The 16,192-nt window shown below is 43.3% G+C and overlaps 1 protein-coding gene across 2 annotated transcripts; it reads right to left on the bottom strand.

Moving 5' to 3' along the window:
* Positions 1–2,331: 2,331 nt before the first annotated feature.
* On the bottom strand, positions 2,332–9,775 carry RFC2 (replication factor C subunit 2). 2 transcript variants are annotated; one of them, XM_061470366.1, is made up of 11 exons: positions 9,582–9,775; positions 8,500–8,569; positions 7,709–7,750; positions 7,208–7,314; positions 6,135–6,236; positions 5,617–5,717; positions 4,760–4,917; positions 4,326–4,391; positions 3,786–3,866; positions 3,327–3,440; positions 2,332–2,638 (listed from the first exon to the last, which is right to left on the bottom strand). In XM_061470366.1, exons 1-11 carry the CDS (start codon positions 9,695–9,697, stop codon positions 2,528–2,530), a joined length of 1,068 nt encoding a protein of 355 aa, XP_061326350.1. In that variant the 5' UTR covers positions 9,698–9,775; the 3' UTR covers positions 2,332–2,527. The 2 variants fall into 2 exon arrangements, with proteins under 2 accessions (XP_061326350.1, XP_061326351.1); XM_061470367.1 differs by having other exon boundaries at positions 8,500–8,554; positions 9,582–9,717.
* Positions 9,776–16,192: the final 6,417 nt, after the last annotated feature.

Below are 16,192 nucleotides of genomic sequence, written 5' to 3'. Positions count from 1 at the left end.
GCTGTACAGGAACTTTCATTGCACTGATTACAGCTGTGTTCTGAAAAACCGTATGGATTTTGCTTGCACTGGGTATGTACATGTGAGTGTGTTCACCGACACACTGTCCTTCCAGGATGTTTTAGGTGTGAGAGGATTTCTGGTGCTCAACCATATCTGCCAGAGCCTGTATTGTCTAAACATAACGCAAGGAGAGATGACATCTCCCCTGGGTGCATGCAGCTCTCTCCTCACACTAGGTAGGCAGCCAAGTGAGCAATTCACTTCCTGTTTTCAATTTAAGATGCATTAGAGAAGTAAGTTTGGCACTGCTGGTGCATCTCTTGAATGGAACTGGGGAACCTGAGCCAGCTGCTGGAAAGCAGAAGCTCTGCCCTCAGAGAGGGGGGTGAGCAGCCACCTTTGGTAGAACAGACTGTGTCGGTGGCCTCTTGGGCTGATACTGTTCTTCTTAGGAAAAGTATGATTATATGCCACAGTGCAGCAAAGGATTAGCCCAGAAGAGAGCTGGCTCCAAAGTGGAGCTGTGAAATGCAGCTACTTGAAATGGCCTCAAGTTGCACCAGGGGAGATGTGGTTTGGATATTAGGAGAAATATCTTCACCTAAAGGGTTCTCAAGCACCAGAATAGGCTGCTCGAGGCAGTGATGGAGTCACCATCCCTGACGGGATTTAATGAGCTTGCAGATGTGGTTCTGAGAGACAATTTAGTGGTGGGCTTGGCAGTGCCTGGGTAATGGTTGGACTCGATCTTAAAGGTCTTTTCTAACCAAAATGATTCTATGACTCTAATATAGTTGAGAAGAAAACCACTTACACCAGGTAGGAACAGACCCTACATGTTTCTCACCCTTCCGCTGGCATCAGCACAGAAGAGCAGATAATGCCTGGGCAGGATTATATGTACATCCAGTGGGGCAAGGCCCAGCCTCATGAGCCCTCCCAATACAACTTTGGGTATTTTATGAAACTTTGCAGTACCACTTCTTTCCCTGTTCAGCAATGATCATATTGAACTAGAGAGCAAAGACAGGGTAGGCTGGCTGTGATGTACAGCCAGAGAAAAATGACTTGCTCTTTAAATGTGCCTGATTGCAGTTTCTGCATCTGTAGAGAACTCGGCAGTTTAAGCCCCTTCATACTAAATTATTAGTCATGTATTTAACAGTGTTTGTGCTAGTAGGGACATTTCACTGGCTGAAAATCAAGAGGTAAGTCCAATAAATACCTAGTGAAGGAAAAATGTACTTCTGATTACTGCATCCATTATTCTAAGAGCTTCTTTGCTTTATTCCATTTTGGAACAAGCTCAAATGTGCCAGCACTTTAGCTGCCACTTAACTTGCTCTCCTGCACATTGGATTAAATAGGCTTGTCTTCAGGCTCTGTCAGAGGGGCTGCAGAAAGTCTTGATGGGGCAACTTTCGATGCTACAAGCTCTTGCTGCCAAATCTCATTACCCTTGTGGCCAAGTCAGAGAAAGGGAGGGTGCATGCAGCCTCTACCTTGAAGCAGGGGCTGGGCTTTGGGCTGAAGCCCAAAACTGACGCTGCAGTGAAGATCAGTTTGGCAGTGACACAGCTGTGGTGTGGGCAATTCAGTATTTGGGGTGCAAAATGTCAACAGGATGAGTAGGGGGAAGTGCAGGCACCCAAAACTTGTACCTCTACTGTGTTCTGTTTGAATGCTGCAAGTAGAATTTGCTTAATTATATTAAGATGGCTCTGCTTGGAGACACACATCTCGCATCTGATACGGAGGTGGTCAAATTCAATTTATATCTGTTTTCACTCTGCTCTTCATGCTTTATTGCTCCTCTGCACTGGCAAGGTGATTTCCAAAACAGAACAGACAAGAAAGCATGATGCTGTAGCTTTTTGGTATGCTGAAACTATAGCGAAATGACGTTATCTAACATGGACAAGCAAGAACAGAAAAGGACACTCAAACATGGAGCATCCCAGAATTTGGTAAGTTTTTAAAGATTGCTAAGGAATATCCAAAATATATTAAGAAATGTGTAAAATTTCTCCTCTGTGTTTGGTGAAAGTCTCTTCCTGACCCGCAGCCCATGAACAGCACCCCAGGAGTGGCACTGCTCAGCTTGCCTCAATTGTAACTTCATTAAATGTCTTATTTTGTGCCAAAGTTTTTCCTTCTTGGTCTCAGTAAGACCACTCCTGACCAGGCTCTAAGTGTAATCACTAACAACGCAATTCAGTCTTTGTTTCTCCTGCTGTTAGGTCTTTGTACTTCTGACATCAGCAGTTTTGCTGAGCACACCACAGACCTCTCCTTCTACCTCAGTTATATAACGAAAGAGTTCTTGGGTTAAAGTAAATGGTAAAGCTTTATTGGTCTAAGTAAAAAAGTACAAAACATTTTTACAATAGAAGCTGGTTATTTGTTTGTGAGTCAGTAAAACTGAGGGACCAGGCTTGCAGGACTGAGGACACATGCAGAGCTACTGACCTTGCACACCAGGCCTTCACTCTCTGGAACAGAAGCTTCAGCTCAGTGAAGTAATCTAACTTGCTACAGGGGCTGCAGTCTTCTGACACAGCCTTGCCAGCAGCCCAGCCATTTGTAAAAGTGAGTTCACCCCTTCTGCTATCTTCATATGAGTATACCCGATTTCCTGGTGATAAAGACATTGTAAAATTCTCTGTTTCCTCCCCCAGTCTATGTACAGTACGACTAATGGCTAAATAGAACATACCCCTTATTGCTAAGAGACCAACTTTAAGTCATTCAGACTTCAGAGAAGTGCATCTTCTTTTGTAAAACAACTAGCGTACCTTTGGGTTTTCTTTTAAATCAAAGCCTGTATTTCCCCACTCCCTTTATAAGAAGCAATGTGCATACGTTTGAGTACAGGTTTTAAATATGAACAGTGTTTCCATTACACCAGATTTACTATTTGTCAATTGGCTGTTAATATAATGGTATTATAGTTTAGTATTATCTATTTGACTAGAATCAGCTATGAGCTTCAGGAAAGTTCTCGAGTTATCTGAGGCTTTGATATACATAATAAATTCAGCCAGCATTACGTTTTATATCAATTGTAGCTGATCACTAAGGTGACTTTTGATGCTTCTGGGGGTGGTCAGACGTTAAACTTCATGTGACCATTCTTACTGACAAACTGATGATGCAGAGTGGGAAAGAAAGTCATGAGTTAAGAAAGACCTTTTTTGCACTAATATATAGCAAATCTCCAACTGAAAAACCCTGAGGTTGCCCCTCAGGATCACATCCTCTTCTCAAGAAGGCCCAGAAGACCCCACCAGACCCCACGCTAACATTAGTGTGTTAGTACTAACCTTGATAAATTCCAGTTTCAGATATTCTGGCATTTGATAGGTTTTACACACACGGAAGATGTTGCCAATCACATCTTCTGGAGCGTATCCAAGTCGCCACAGGTGGGCAAGAATCTGTGCAGGCAAGAATAATCCCTCATTTATCTGCAAAACTTCCCAGATGAGTCAAGTCTATTCACTTTTGGAACAGCTGGATATCGCTACTGGAACCACATCTACCGTTCATCAGATGATTTAACATCAACTGTTTAGCAAGTAATTTCAATACAACTTATTTTTTAGCTTGTTGGCTTATTCATCTGAACAACCCCCTGCATAAGAAAGTATTTAATTCATCACCTTAATTATGTGGCATTACTCCTACCTTAAAAGAAACAACACACATTGTGAATTCTTCAATGGAAACAAGAATTCTATAGAGGAAAAGTGTGTAAGCTGACTCAACGCCTGAAAACCAACCTTGTATGCCTCATCAATGTTTGCATTGATGCAATGTTGTATCATTTCTTTCACAAGCAGAGGATGAGGCTCATCACATACCTATATTGGAGAGAAATATTGGAAATCAGATATATTGGAAGACTCTGCACTAAATCTCTGTTGTTTTCACCAAGTTTGTATACAGTTGAAGTACCAAATCAGACACATTCTATAATACAGAATACAACTTTTCAGCCATCCTGCCACAGCAGACTCATGAGCATGTGAGTAATAGATTCAAAAGTTATCACTGAAATTTCCCAGCAGTTATGTGACTTGTGTGCATTGAGAGATCTGCAAAGCCAGAGAGTCTCAGGCATGCATGCCATTAGGACTGCAAGCATGTTCTTTCTTTTCAAAAGGCACACTTACTTTTTTACAGCCTCATGCTGTAGTTGCTACACGCACAGTGCTGTCTGCAAACTGGCAAAGCACTTTCAAAGGCTTAGCTATCTGACGGTAGTTCTCACACAGCTGTAGTGCTAAATTTCCAGCACCACTGGCTTCAGTATTACTAACCTTAAAGACATTTTCACTGTTTATAAAGCCAAATCCAGAGTATGTGGACTGTAAGTTGTTTAATGCCTGTGAAAATAAAAACAAGACTTCATTTATTTTCCGAAGTACTCTACTTCTCAGTTCCCTCCTCAGGCTGAAACAGGTCAGATAATGGTACCAAATAAGCAGTTTTCAATTAAGCAAGAGAGCAAACAACAGATGTATGCAGACTTGTTTCCTGCCACAAATTTGGTATCCAGTTCCCACCAACCCAATTTTAAGGAGCAGATCCACTTTAAAACTTCACAAAATCAAGTAGTTTAGTCACTTTTTTGCCACAGGTCACATCCCCTTTCTTTACCTCTCCAAAGATAAATCACTGAAAGACACAGATTCAAAGGGTTGTTTTTACTTTAAACAGAAGCCTTTCTGTTTCATTGCCTTTCTTCTTTTACCTGTCTCATATCTCCTTGGGCTGTGAAGATAATGGCTTCTAGTCCATCATCTGTATATGGTACATCTTCTTTCTCAACGATTTTCAGTAGCCTTGCAAGGATTTGTGCGTCTGTCAGCTTGGTGTAACGCAGCACTGCACACCGGGACTGAATAGGTTCTAAGGACAGAGATGTGTAACTAGAATTTCTCTCTTTTTGCAACACTCTCCCATCCCCCAGATCCATTTGTTTTCATCTTGGAAGAAGCTATCTCAGTTTCCAACTCTTCATTTATCTTCCCTTAAAGAAAAACATGTCAGCTCCAAATGGAATATAGCATGTCCTTAAGCATATACAATTGTTATAGTTCTTCACTTGAGCCCAAATGTGCTACTTGAGTTTTTGTAGACATGTGCCAATATACCTGAAGCGCAGCTCCCAGTTTTCTGAATGTGTATGTTTATCATGTCATTTTGACAGCTAAACAAAAAAAGTCTAAAGGTCTACGATGTGTTAGCATATAGGTAAACTTAAAGATTATGTTTCAAGAAGGACAATACAAGGAGTTCAATACCCAGTAAACAATACATCAAACATCTTAAACTGTAGCAGAGTTGGATGGAGATCAAGCCCCAAGTATGAGAAATCTGCTTCTGTGGTCATGCACAGCACTATCCATCAAAAGCAGCTGTTCAGAGGGTTCACTGCATAAATACACTCTTCTTTGATTAGCTGGAGGTACAGGTGGGTTGATTTTCCAGAAGTACCATGGTTTCTTGTAGTGAGCAGGTCCAAGGTATGTCTGAAAACTGCTCTGGAAGTCAGCCACCAGTACAGAGAACATGCAACAAAACACCCAGGGACTAGCAGCATGTTACCTATGATTTTGTCAGAGGCATTGCAGGCAAGTGCAAAGCGTGTTGTTTTGGAGTATATTTCCATAGTTCTTCTCAGTGCTTGCTGTGCTCCATCTGTCATGCTGGGGGAGAAAAGGAGTTAGGACAGATTCTGCCCTTTACTGACTTATAGGTGCAGCCTAATCACTATTTTTATACAAGCATCAGAGTTTACTGATATTAAACAGTGCTTTATAAATTAGTTGATATGCTGGCTTGATAAATTAAGCAGCTTTTGGTAGTCATGTGAACAGATCACCCCGCAGTGCAGGTAGTCACTGAGACCTCTATAAAACTCACATGCACTACTCAGTATCACCCTTAAACCAATGATCTCTGCTTGATATGAATAATCTCTTAACAACACTGTTCAGTGCATATTTATTTCCTAACAGATTGGTTTTGATAGCCTGATAGAAGCACCCAAGACAGCAACTCTGCAGACAGGGCAGATGCAACCCATTCACATCAGAGCTGAGGTCAAGAACGAAACAACATACCTGTCTGCTTCATCTAGGATGATTATTTTATGCCGACCTTTTGGAAGAGTGACCTTTTGCTGGGCAAACATTTTGATTTTGTTTCTCACAACATCAATGCCTCTGGAACAATAAATCAAGTGATTCATGATCCGTTGGGTGAAATTACATAAAAGATTTTATTCAGCAGCCACAGTGGCTGAAGGGCTTCTGAGCTCCCTGTTCTCTCACTGTTTGCTCCTGCCCCTTCAGCTGTGCCAGTATAACTGCTGTGAAACCATGTTGTAAGCCAGACTCCCTAATGGATTCAGATTTAAACACCAATAATCCTCATTTTTGAAGGTTTTGAAAAAGTAATTTAATAGTGGCAGTACATATATCAGTAACCTTACTGGCAGTACTGCCATGAAATGACTTATGTTTGGCAAATGGTAGGGGTAATAAATGAACAAGGGCAGAAGCATTTAAGACAGCTCTGGCAGTATGTCACACAGCTGCATCCAAAGAACCAGCTGTAACTCAGAACAGTTTAAGAAACTTACCCCTGGCCATGTTCAAGGCCAGGAGCAACCTGGGGTCTAGTGGTAGGTGTCCCAGCCCGTGGCAGGGGGTTGGAACTGGATGGGCTTTAAAGTCCCTTCCAACACAAACCATTCTACGAGTCCAAGAAAACCAGCTGGACAGACAGCATCATATTAGCACAACATGGACACTTTTCTAGATAGAGTCCCATCAAAGACTTTTAAAAATAAAGAATTTCAGTATAAACAAGTTGCTCATTTTTTAGGAGGCTATTCATGAATGTGGGAGGAAGCTCAGCTCTTTAAATTCAAGAAAACAGTACCGTTATAAATTCTGCTCTCTACCTGTTTAGATTTTTGTATATAAAAGCATCTATCAAGTTTATAAAACATCAGTTGACAATATCTATATTCATAAGTGGACACCAAAGACTGCTCAGCTTTTAGTTGGAAAATGTGCACTGAAATAAGTGCTAGAGGCCTTACTACAGCAACCAAGCTGCCATGAGTTCAAATATAAAAATGGGTATTTTCTTCTCCATTAAAAGTTTGATAAGTTTTATTTATTCTCACCTGTCATTGGAGGCATTCAGCTCCAAAACAGCATCCTTTAATGCAGGACCAAGCAGAGCACGAGCCAAACAGAGGATACTGGTGGTTTTACCTGTTCCTGGGGGGCCCTAGAAATGCAACAATGCAGCAGTTGCTGGTAAGTTTAATGTCATTTTATAAGCTGTACTCTCTACAGTGCTCCCCAGACATGAAAACAGCTACAGCAGAGGAACTGCAGAGAGAACATCAGACTAGAGGCTGCCTGAGTTCATGATCCTGCCTCCAGCAGAGGACAAAAACACAAGACATGGTTCAATAGGCACCCGAGGGTCAAGCTGGTTTTTAACAGCAGGTTGTTTACTTGTGTATTCTGCCAAGAACACTGCTCCATGACTGTGCAATCAACATCTCTCTTACCAATACATTCAGGCACAACACAAATCTATACTGAGAGGCTCCCGCAGCTGGATTTCCAAACCAGGACCAACACAGTGAAATACAGTACAAGACAGCAATACTTACAGCAATTATAATATTTGGTACATTCCCCTCTTTTGCAAAGACCTGTGAAAGAATGATCATAAGAAATTACATGAGAATATAGAAGAAATAGAAATGGAAGGAACAGATCCAATTCTGTTCTATTTTAAGCATGGAAACATGCTGCTTTTTTTCCCCTTCTGTTTTCATAGGTCTTAACTTTGCTGCTTTTGTGTTTGGGATATGGAGTTTTATTTAATTGAACCATTAGAAGTCAGTCCCTAGAATAATATGGAAAAACCTAAATGCACTTAATCCCACAGGCCTTTAGTACTCTCTTGCCCTTCCTTTGCATCTGTTTTAATTATATGCTTGCTAGTATAAGCTTTCTCTTAACAAACACGGTGTTCACAAACTGATTTGTCATGGAAAATACTTTTCTTCCAGAAAAAAACATTGTTTGTTTCTTTCTGTTATTATACAAATGATATATATTATATATAAATTATGTATTATATACAATACTATATATTATAATATATAATAAATTATATCATTCATTGAAACAATATTATTATAACTGCTACAAATTTTCTAAGTTGTTTCAAAACAGGGCCAATTTAAACAACAGCCCAATTTAAGAAGGCATATTTCCTTAGGACACCAATCAAACGTGTCCTAAAATGTGTAATTTCTTAAGTAAATCAGAAAGTTTTTTTCCCACATGCTCAAGTATTTTGTAAAAATACAAAAGTGCTTTTACTGGTTTATGGATTTATGCAGAATTATCTTTTTTGAGCTAAGCCATAAAACATAAAGAGACAGATACACACCTCCAGCCTGCTCACAGTGTCTTCATTTCCAACTATTTCACATAGTTTCATGGGTCTGTATTTTTCCACCCTGTAAAAATAAAACCCTGCACACTTCAGTACATCTAATAAAGCTTTAGTAGTGCTTTGCACTGACAGAAAAGGACGGTTATGTCAAGATAGTTAAGTTAGATAAGTAACATAGTTAACGGATTTAAGCTCAAAGCAGTAGATTTAAGCGATACATCAGGCAGAAGTTCTTCCCTGTGAGGGTGCTGAGGCGCTGGCACAGGGTGCCCAGAGAAGCTGTGGCTGCCCCATCCCTGGCAGTGTTCAAGGCCAGGTTGGACACAGGGGCTTGGAGCAAGCTGCTCTAGTGGAAGGTGTCCCTGCCCGTGGCAGGGGTTGGAGCTGGGCGAGATTTAAGGTCCCTTCCAACACAAACCAGTCTGGGATTCTGTGACAGCACAGGACAAAGTTGACTTAATGTGTCTTCAGTGCAAATGTTGCAGGGCCTCCCCTAGCTGCAAAGCACAGCATTTCACAACACAAATTCCTGAAAGGTTGTTTTACTCCCGTTAAAAGGGAAGAGAGAAACAACTCGACACGAGTTTGGCGCCTCAGTCCCACACCAGGGATAAGCGGAGACGCCGCCCTGTGCGCTCTCTCACGACTAGCACAAGGCAGGGAGGAACGGGCTCGATGGGACCTCTTGCTTTCCACCACAGGCTGCCCGCTACGGGCCCGGGCAGATTACCGAGTGCAGCAGAGCCCTCACCGCTGCGAGGGGCCCCCATTGCCGAGTCAGACCCCGCTCATGCATCCCCGGGGAAGATCCCAAGCGCCCGGGCCTGCCCAGGCCGGGCCCGGCCTCAGCCATGGCCGCTGCAGACAGACCCCATGGAGCCCCGAGAGCCCCCGCCTTCCCGCCAAAGGCACGCACCGCCTCCCTCTCACCCCATAGGCTATTCTCCGCCAGGCCCCGCCTTCCGCCACGCTCTGCACCAATGGCAGCGCGCCCTTGGCCCTGCCGCCCGTTCTTGGCGCCTGTCGTAGGCTCAATGGCCGCCTGCAGCCGTCACCGCAGCTCTGCTGCCGCTCACCAGGGCAGGTCATGGTGGCCGCTGCCGGCCGAGGCGGCTCCGGGGGCGTCGGACGAGTTCCGTTTCTCGCCTGCCGAGGGCCCGGCCTTCTCGTCCTCCGCGGTCTTCACCTCCATGGCGGCAGCAGCTCGCCCGGGCCGCCCCTTGCTTCCCTTCCGCCTCCCTGAGGGGAAGGCCGCTCTCGGGGGCCCGCCTCTAGCGGGGCGGGATGGCGAAGGCCGCCTCGGGGGGGATGGTGATTGTGTGCTACCGTCTGGTTAAGGTAATTTATAAAAACAGCAGTTATGTTTGCACTTCACGAGTCTAAACCGGTGTTTGTTCTTCTGGCTGCCTTTATTTCCCCTATAAAATGAAAACAAATTATTGCAAAATACTCTTTAAGCAGGTATGGGTGTGTGTAGTTCTAGTGCTATGTATCAAACATACGTGTTCCTTTTCCACCTAAGTAAAGGCCAATAATTGCCTTTTAGGCAAGGTAGGTAACATGTTCGACCTTGGTTATCTCCAGACTGTTGGTTTCAGGAGTTACTGGCCCCTTGGTACATCTTTAAGCTTTGCTTATGCTCCACATAACCAGTTACATTTGTGTTAGATCAGTGAGCAGAGGATCTGTCCTTCAGTCAGGGCTCCGATTCCTTGGGAAGCGTTCCTGATTTAAGATTGGTATGAGGCAGGAACTGGGAATTGAGCATATTTGAAGCCCTGTATGAGGGGAGATGCTTTATAAGGTACCTACCACTTCCCACAACTTCAGCATTCCAGTGTTGCTGTCAGTGCAGGTTGGGGTTTTGAGGTTGGCCTGTGAGCACTGGCAGATGGGAGCATTGCCTTCAGCCTGTAGAACTGGTTCTGCCTGTAGCCTGACAGTGGTGGAGTTTCTCACAATGCTCTAAAACTCCGGAGGGTGAAGTTTCTGTTATGCAAAGTGCAGTCTCATAGCTGAGTTTGTGTGTAGGCAGGTCAGTGCTCTAGTCTTGTTTTGCATATTTATTTCTATGAATAGCTGTACATTGTTCCTACTGGTTTTAGAATAAGCATTATGTAAGGGTGAAACTGTAAGTGGACTGCAGCCTTTACTTGTCTGGCTGAATTAACTGTGGATTAACTTTGCCTCCATTGGAGGTAAAGTAGAAAATTAAATAACACTGCAATTATGTGGCATATGAGGGTGAGACAGTTGGCTTTTTTTTTTTTTTTTTTTCAGTATTCAGACTCTAGCACACATACCAGATGAATACATTGTGCATGTAATGCCTCAAACTCACTATGTTAATCTTGCCTTTGGATTTAACTTACTGCAGTGCTCAGCAGAGCCCTACATGAGACAGTGAAATACCGCAGCTGCACACAGCACTGCTGCTCATTACAGTCTGTCAGCACAGCACACTGGACACGCTTTGGTTTCTTGCCAGATTAAACAGTTGTTATGCTGCTTAGGAAGCACCAGCCTGTAGATAAGATATAATTTTCCTGGCCAGCATTAATTCTCCCACTATATGTGTAGGATTGCTACTGATAAGCACCCAAAGGACAAGTAAGAAGGGCTACTCTTGTGAATTGTTGCAGAGAACCAGGTGACAGATTTTGTGATATGTTCCTGCTAATCAGTTGCAGTAGGTGGTTTTTTGGAGCATGGTCTTTTTCCCTGTGTAGGCAGTAACTTCTCGCAGTGGTTCTGGCATTTACCAAACACAGAACAAGTATTTATTGAAGGCACAGCAGTGTTGATAGGGATGTGGGGCAGGTGGATGGGCAGACATCAGCTGAAAGTTTTAAAACCCTTCTGTCCCAAAATCTGAACTGCTTTTATTATTGTAATCTATCTGCTGAGGTCACAGGATACATCCAGGATAAAACGAATTCCAAATTCAGTGCTGAAATGGCAGAACTCTTTTGATGTGTCATCAACAGTGCTCAAATACACATGCATGCAGATGTACTGGATTATCCTGAAAGAAGAATAATCCTGAATGTGAGATTATTCTTTCTGACCTGTCTCCCTCCCACCCCAAAAGATATATAGAAAAAGCTTACTAAGTATTTGTAATCAGTATAGAGCACAGATAAAGGCTTTTTTTTTCCTCATGATTTACTTTGCAAGGGGAATGTTCCTTTTGAGTGTATTCAAACAGCATCTACTACTAGTTATGGAGATCACCGTCAGAGAAATAAATCGTGATGACGTGGTCATCCCAGGAGCAATGCAGTCCCAGCTGCATGTGCTCCATGTAGGGAATATGTCCTTTAAAGACCATATGGAGGCTCTACTTAGCTCAGCTCCAGACAACGGCTCATGGTCTAGCCTTTGCAGGGAAACAAGCTTAATGCAACAGGTTTTGTCAGAGGGTTGGGTAAATGCAGAAGTTGTGGCAAAATAATTGCTGTTTTGCATGCTGTGGTTGGTGAAACTGAGGGTAGCTTTTGAGTTTGAACAAGAAGTTGAAATCAGTGAAGACATTAAAAGTGAGGCAGTGGTTGAAGACAGCAAAGAGCAAGGGTGATGAATTTATGATGGGAGATGTGAGGTGTAAAATCCAGAAGGCAATAGAAATAAAGCACGAGAGAGGAAACTGGGCAATCATTAGTGAAAAGTATGTATCTGTACTGCATATTCAGTACAGATAAGTAATCAAAAATTCCTTACATACAGTGGTTTTGGGAGGGAGGGGAGAACTGTTCAGTATTCAAGGTCATTTTGCTTTTGGGTTAAATCTGGGAGTTCAGTTTACCATTGTTGTTAGGGCTGACACTAATATACATTATCCAGCAGGTCTAGAAGGCCAGGGGCTAAGAACTTAAATTGCAGTGTTAAGAGAAGTGCAAAGCTCTTTGGCTGTCTATGCCCTGCCCCTACCAGCCCTGCAGTCGCAGTTAAAGCTGTCACCTCCTCTTGCAGTGTGCTGTTGTTCAGTAGACACAAGTAGGTCATGTAGCACAGATGATCTTGCTGCCAGGGAAATGCGGAGCCCACAGTCCCCTCTGAGGTTGTTCCCTGTTCACACTCTCTGCCTTTCACACCGTTAGGTTGGAGATAGTGGGATGAATTCTGATGCTACAGACCATTTTCTCTTGCATTCACTGAGGGTGAAAGCGTAAAGCAAAGCTGTACAAATACCAGGAGTGAAAGCGGGGATGCGGTAGTCAAAGGGAGGCTGGACTGGTGCTTTATGAAATAAGGCATCACTATATTAGGTGTTTTTGTGGGCTTGATGTGTCTGCACACGGTCTGAAAGGGGCTCTGGTTCTTACACAGCTGCTGTACTTGAGCTCTAGAGCAAAATCAGGTGTGACACTGACAGTATATGTAAAGTATTAATATGTTCTTGTAGCATCCATCCATTAGCATCCCTCTATTCTCCATATGGATATCTGTAGAATGTCCCTCAGGGGTACAGTTGTGCTGATCTGAGCTAAAGTTATATGTGCCATTTATTTTTTTTCCCTAAATATAATAGCTCTCCCTAAATATAATCCATTCTCCACCAGCACACTGCCACCTCAGAGTTTCTTTCCCCATCCACTGCCTCATCTTTTCTTTCCCATTAGCATCTCCATAGCTGCAGAGGCAGTGGCAGCCCACCTGAACACTCCGGGTAAATACAGCTTGACATCTGCCTGCCCTGTTAGCAGAGCACTTTTATCTATGGTGTCTCATTGCTTTTTACATTTGCATTAAATACCTTTAAATATTTTTTTTTTTAATGCTGTCACAAAGAATTCTCAGTAGCACACCACCTTAGTCTGCAGTTAGGAAATCCATACTGCTAGAAGCAAGGCAAGTCACAGACTGGAAACTGTAGTGATGGAAAGATCAGTTTCAGCTTATTGCTACCAGGAGACTCTAATGTTGCCTATATTTCCAATTCTTTTCTATAAGCACCTGAAAATACTTAGAAGAGTGGATTTAGATCGCTGCAATTTTAAGCCAGAGAAGCTTTATAGTTATTTTTATGTGTGTTGAGGAACAGATTAGAATTTGTCCAGTACTTTACACTAGGTTACAAGAAAAGGATTCGGGAGCAGTGACCTGCTAGTCCTGATCTCCTGCCCTTTGGACGCTTAAGACTCACAACGAAATTGAAAATTCATTTCTTTGAGGTTTTTTATGCACATAATAGAGCACAAGTGACCAGTACAAGACCAGACGTGTGGTTACAGCTTTAGACAGTAGAGGGAGTATGGACACTTTTGTTAAAAGCCACATAGGGTCACCCGTGACAGCCAAGAGAATAGACTTTCTCCTGGAGTTCCTCTTTTGTCAAAAAAAAAATAAATAAATAAATAAATCCTTGAAGCGTACATCTTTCTAGATGTCAGAATGCAGCTGTTGGCTACGAACACTTGATAAAGCTGAAGGTGTGGAAGAAAGGCATGATCCTCTGTGCTTGTCATGCTTTTCTCCTTGTAGCAAGCACCCTGAGCACTTGGCTGCCTGCACACAGCTTGGGGCAGGTGTGGGGCAGTACAGTGCCTTTTCTCCTCCAAGTCAGGGTCTTGTCACCAATAGTACTGTAGCAGGGCTCTGTTTGCACAGGTGGCTGCCTTCATGGTCTACCCCTTTTCACTAGGGAAGCTGTGAAGTGATTGTGTGCATGACTTCTCTGCCAAATGTAGATGTTAAGAGCATCCTGCAGCAGCGAATGCCTTGCTGGGACTCCCTTGCATAAGAGGACAGATCTTGATGAAGAAAAATGTGCAGTGCAGGAGAAAACTCCCACCAACTTGAGTAAAACTAGGATTTAATTTAGGGGCAGATTTTAGGGGGGTTTGTTGATCTTAAAATTTCTTTCTACAGCAGTAATTTTAGGTAATGCTTGCACTGGTAAAGAATTCTTTCTTCCTCCCCTCACCCCTCTGCCATAAAGAGCACCTTATATATTCATTTATTTTTTATCTAATCCCACCACGTGCCATTATTACTCCATATGTTTTACTGCCACCCAGAAAAGCTTTGCATATAAAACATTGGCATTATTAAATGAATGTTGGCTGCTTCTTCCCAAGGCACATTTTTCTGCTTCTCCTGATGTGTGGGTTTCCCCCTGCCCTTCATTCTCACTGCTCTGCTATGACTCGTTTCTCATTTGCTCAGCCCTGCAGGGATGCTGTTTGAGGGCTAATATTCATTAGACAGGAATTAAAACAATGAAGGATGGATATCAATGTAAATGCTACATTTCTTCTGTGATTTTTTTTCAAGACAGGAAACCTCTCCTGCACGTGTCCTCTTTTAGGAAGTCTGTCAGAAATAATAGGTAGCTTCTTTCTTTCCCTGCAGATTCCAGAAATATGCAAGGAGTTCAAGCTTCTCGGAAAGGTCTTGCTACAGTGTCCTGAGTTCAGGAGCAGCCAGCCCTGATGGTGAGGCATATGGAATAAGAACAGCCAGTGCTGTGTGTTAAGTTTGAGTGGTGAGGAGATGGATGGCTGGGATTAGAGTTTACAGGACACTTCCCTTTCTGAAGATAGTGGCTGACATGACATCTGCAGCTTCACGTTGGTCTTCTCAGGAAAGTGAAGGATTGCATGAGGTTGTTTTCTCTAGTGATATTAACAGTGGTCTTTGTTATTGGGGGCAGTTGGAAATGGAAGAGGGCTGTCTGGCTATATGGAAAGACAAGATCTCTTTTCCCAGGTAGGTGCTTATCCTGATCTGAAATGTGCTCCTATATTGAAGGTACAAGCAGAAGTTCCGTTGGGGTGACGTAGGTTTTGGATGAGAGAGGAGAGTGGAAAGTGGGAAGACAGATTACCCCAGCCATTTCCATAATCCGTTGCTCTGAGTTCTTCAGGTAAAGAGCAGCCTCTCCAAAGCAAACCTCAGAGGGATCCTAGCTGAGTTTGATCCCTGCTGCACTGGGTCACCACACAAGACATGCAGGGTGGGGTTTGCCCTGTGTAATCCTCCTTCCTCCCATGGCAGGAAGGCTGGTAGGAAGGGGGCTTTCATGCTTCCATCCTTCACCCACGCCTTCCTTTCATGATGTCCTGGACACTCTCCAGCTTGTAACCGAGTGCCCCCAAGATATATTTACTTCCTGTTTTCTTGCTTTGACCTCCAGAGGCCTTGTTCTTCATGAATAAAAGATGAGCTGTTCTCCTGGAGCCACGGAGGGAGGACACCACTGCCAGCTGGTGTGGCCATTGCTCTTTATTGCTGTGGTTGCTGATGCCTCCGCCCTTCTAGGCAGGGAGACCGGACAGGACAGAAACAGCTCCAGGGATTTTAGCGTGGTGACTCGCTTCAGTGTGAGCTGTGCTGTTTGGAGCCAGTCCTGAGGCACAGCTGGCTGTGTAATACCTTGTTTCAAGTGGTTTGTAACTGAGGAATTTCAGTGTTTCAGTTTGAACTGAAATTATCCACGATTTATCTTCCCCTCAGAGCGCAGCGCTGGCTGGTGTTCAGTTTTCAGTCCCTTGTAACCAGTGGGTATTTCCCTGGTGTTCTCCCCTTCCCCCTTTTTTGTACTCATCCAGATGAATGTAGAGTTGTACAGTCACTTGTTTTAGCTGAATCACAGCTTGATTCCCACAGTTTATCAGGATTGTTTTGCATTAGCTTAATTTTTCTGCTTTTCTTGCAGTTTGTCTTGTCCTGGCATCTTGTTCAG

This window comes from Pezoporus flaviventris, unplaced genomic scaffold (assembly GCF_033815535.1).
Source record: "Pezoporus flaviventris isolate CSIRO_AGI_PZ_B2104156 unplaced genomic scaffold, CSIRO_AGI_Pfla_v1 ptg000063l, whole genome shotgun sequence".
NCBI lineage: Eukaryota > Metazoa > Chordata > Aves > Psittaciformes > Psittacidae > Pezoporus > Pezoporus flaviventris.
Note: the sequence above shows the minus strand (reverse complement) of the source record. Positions and strands in the feature narration are given on the sequence as shown.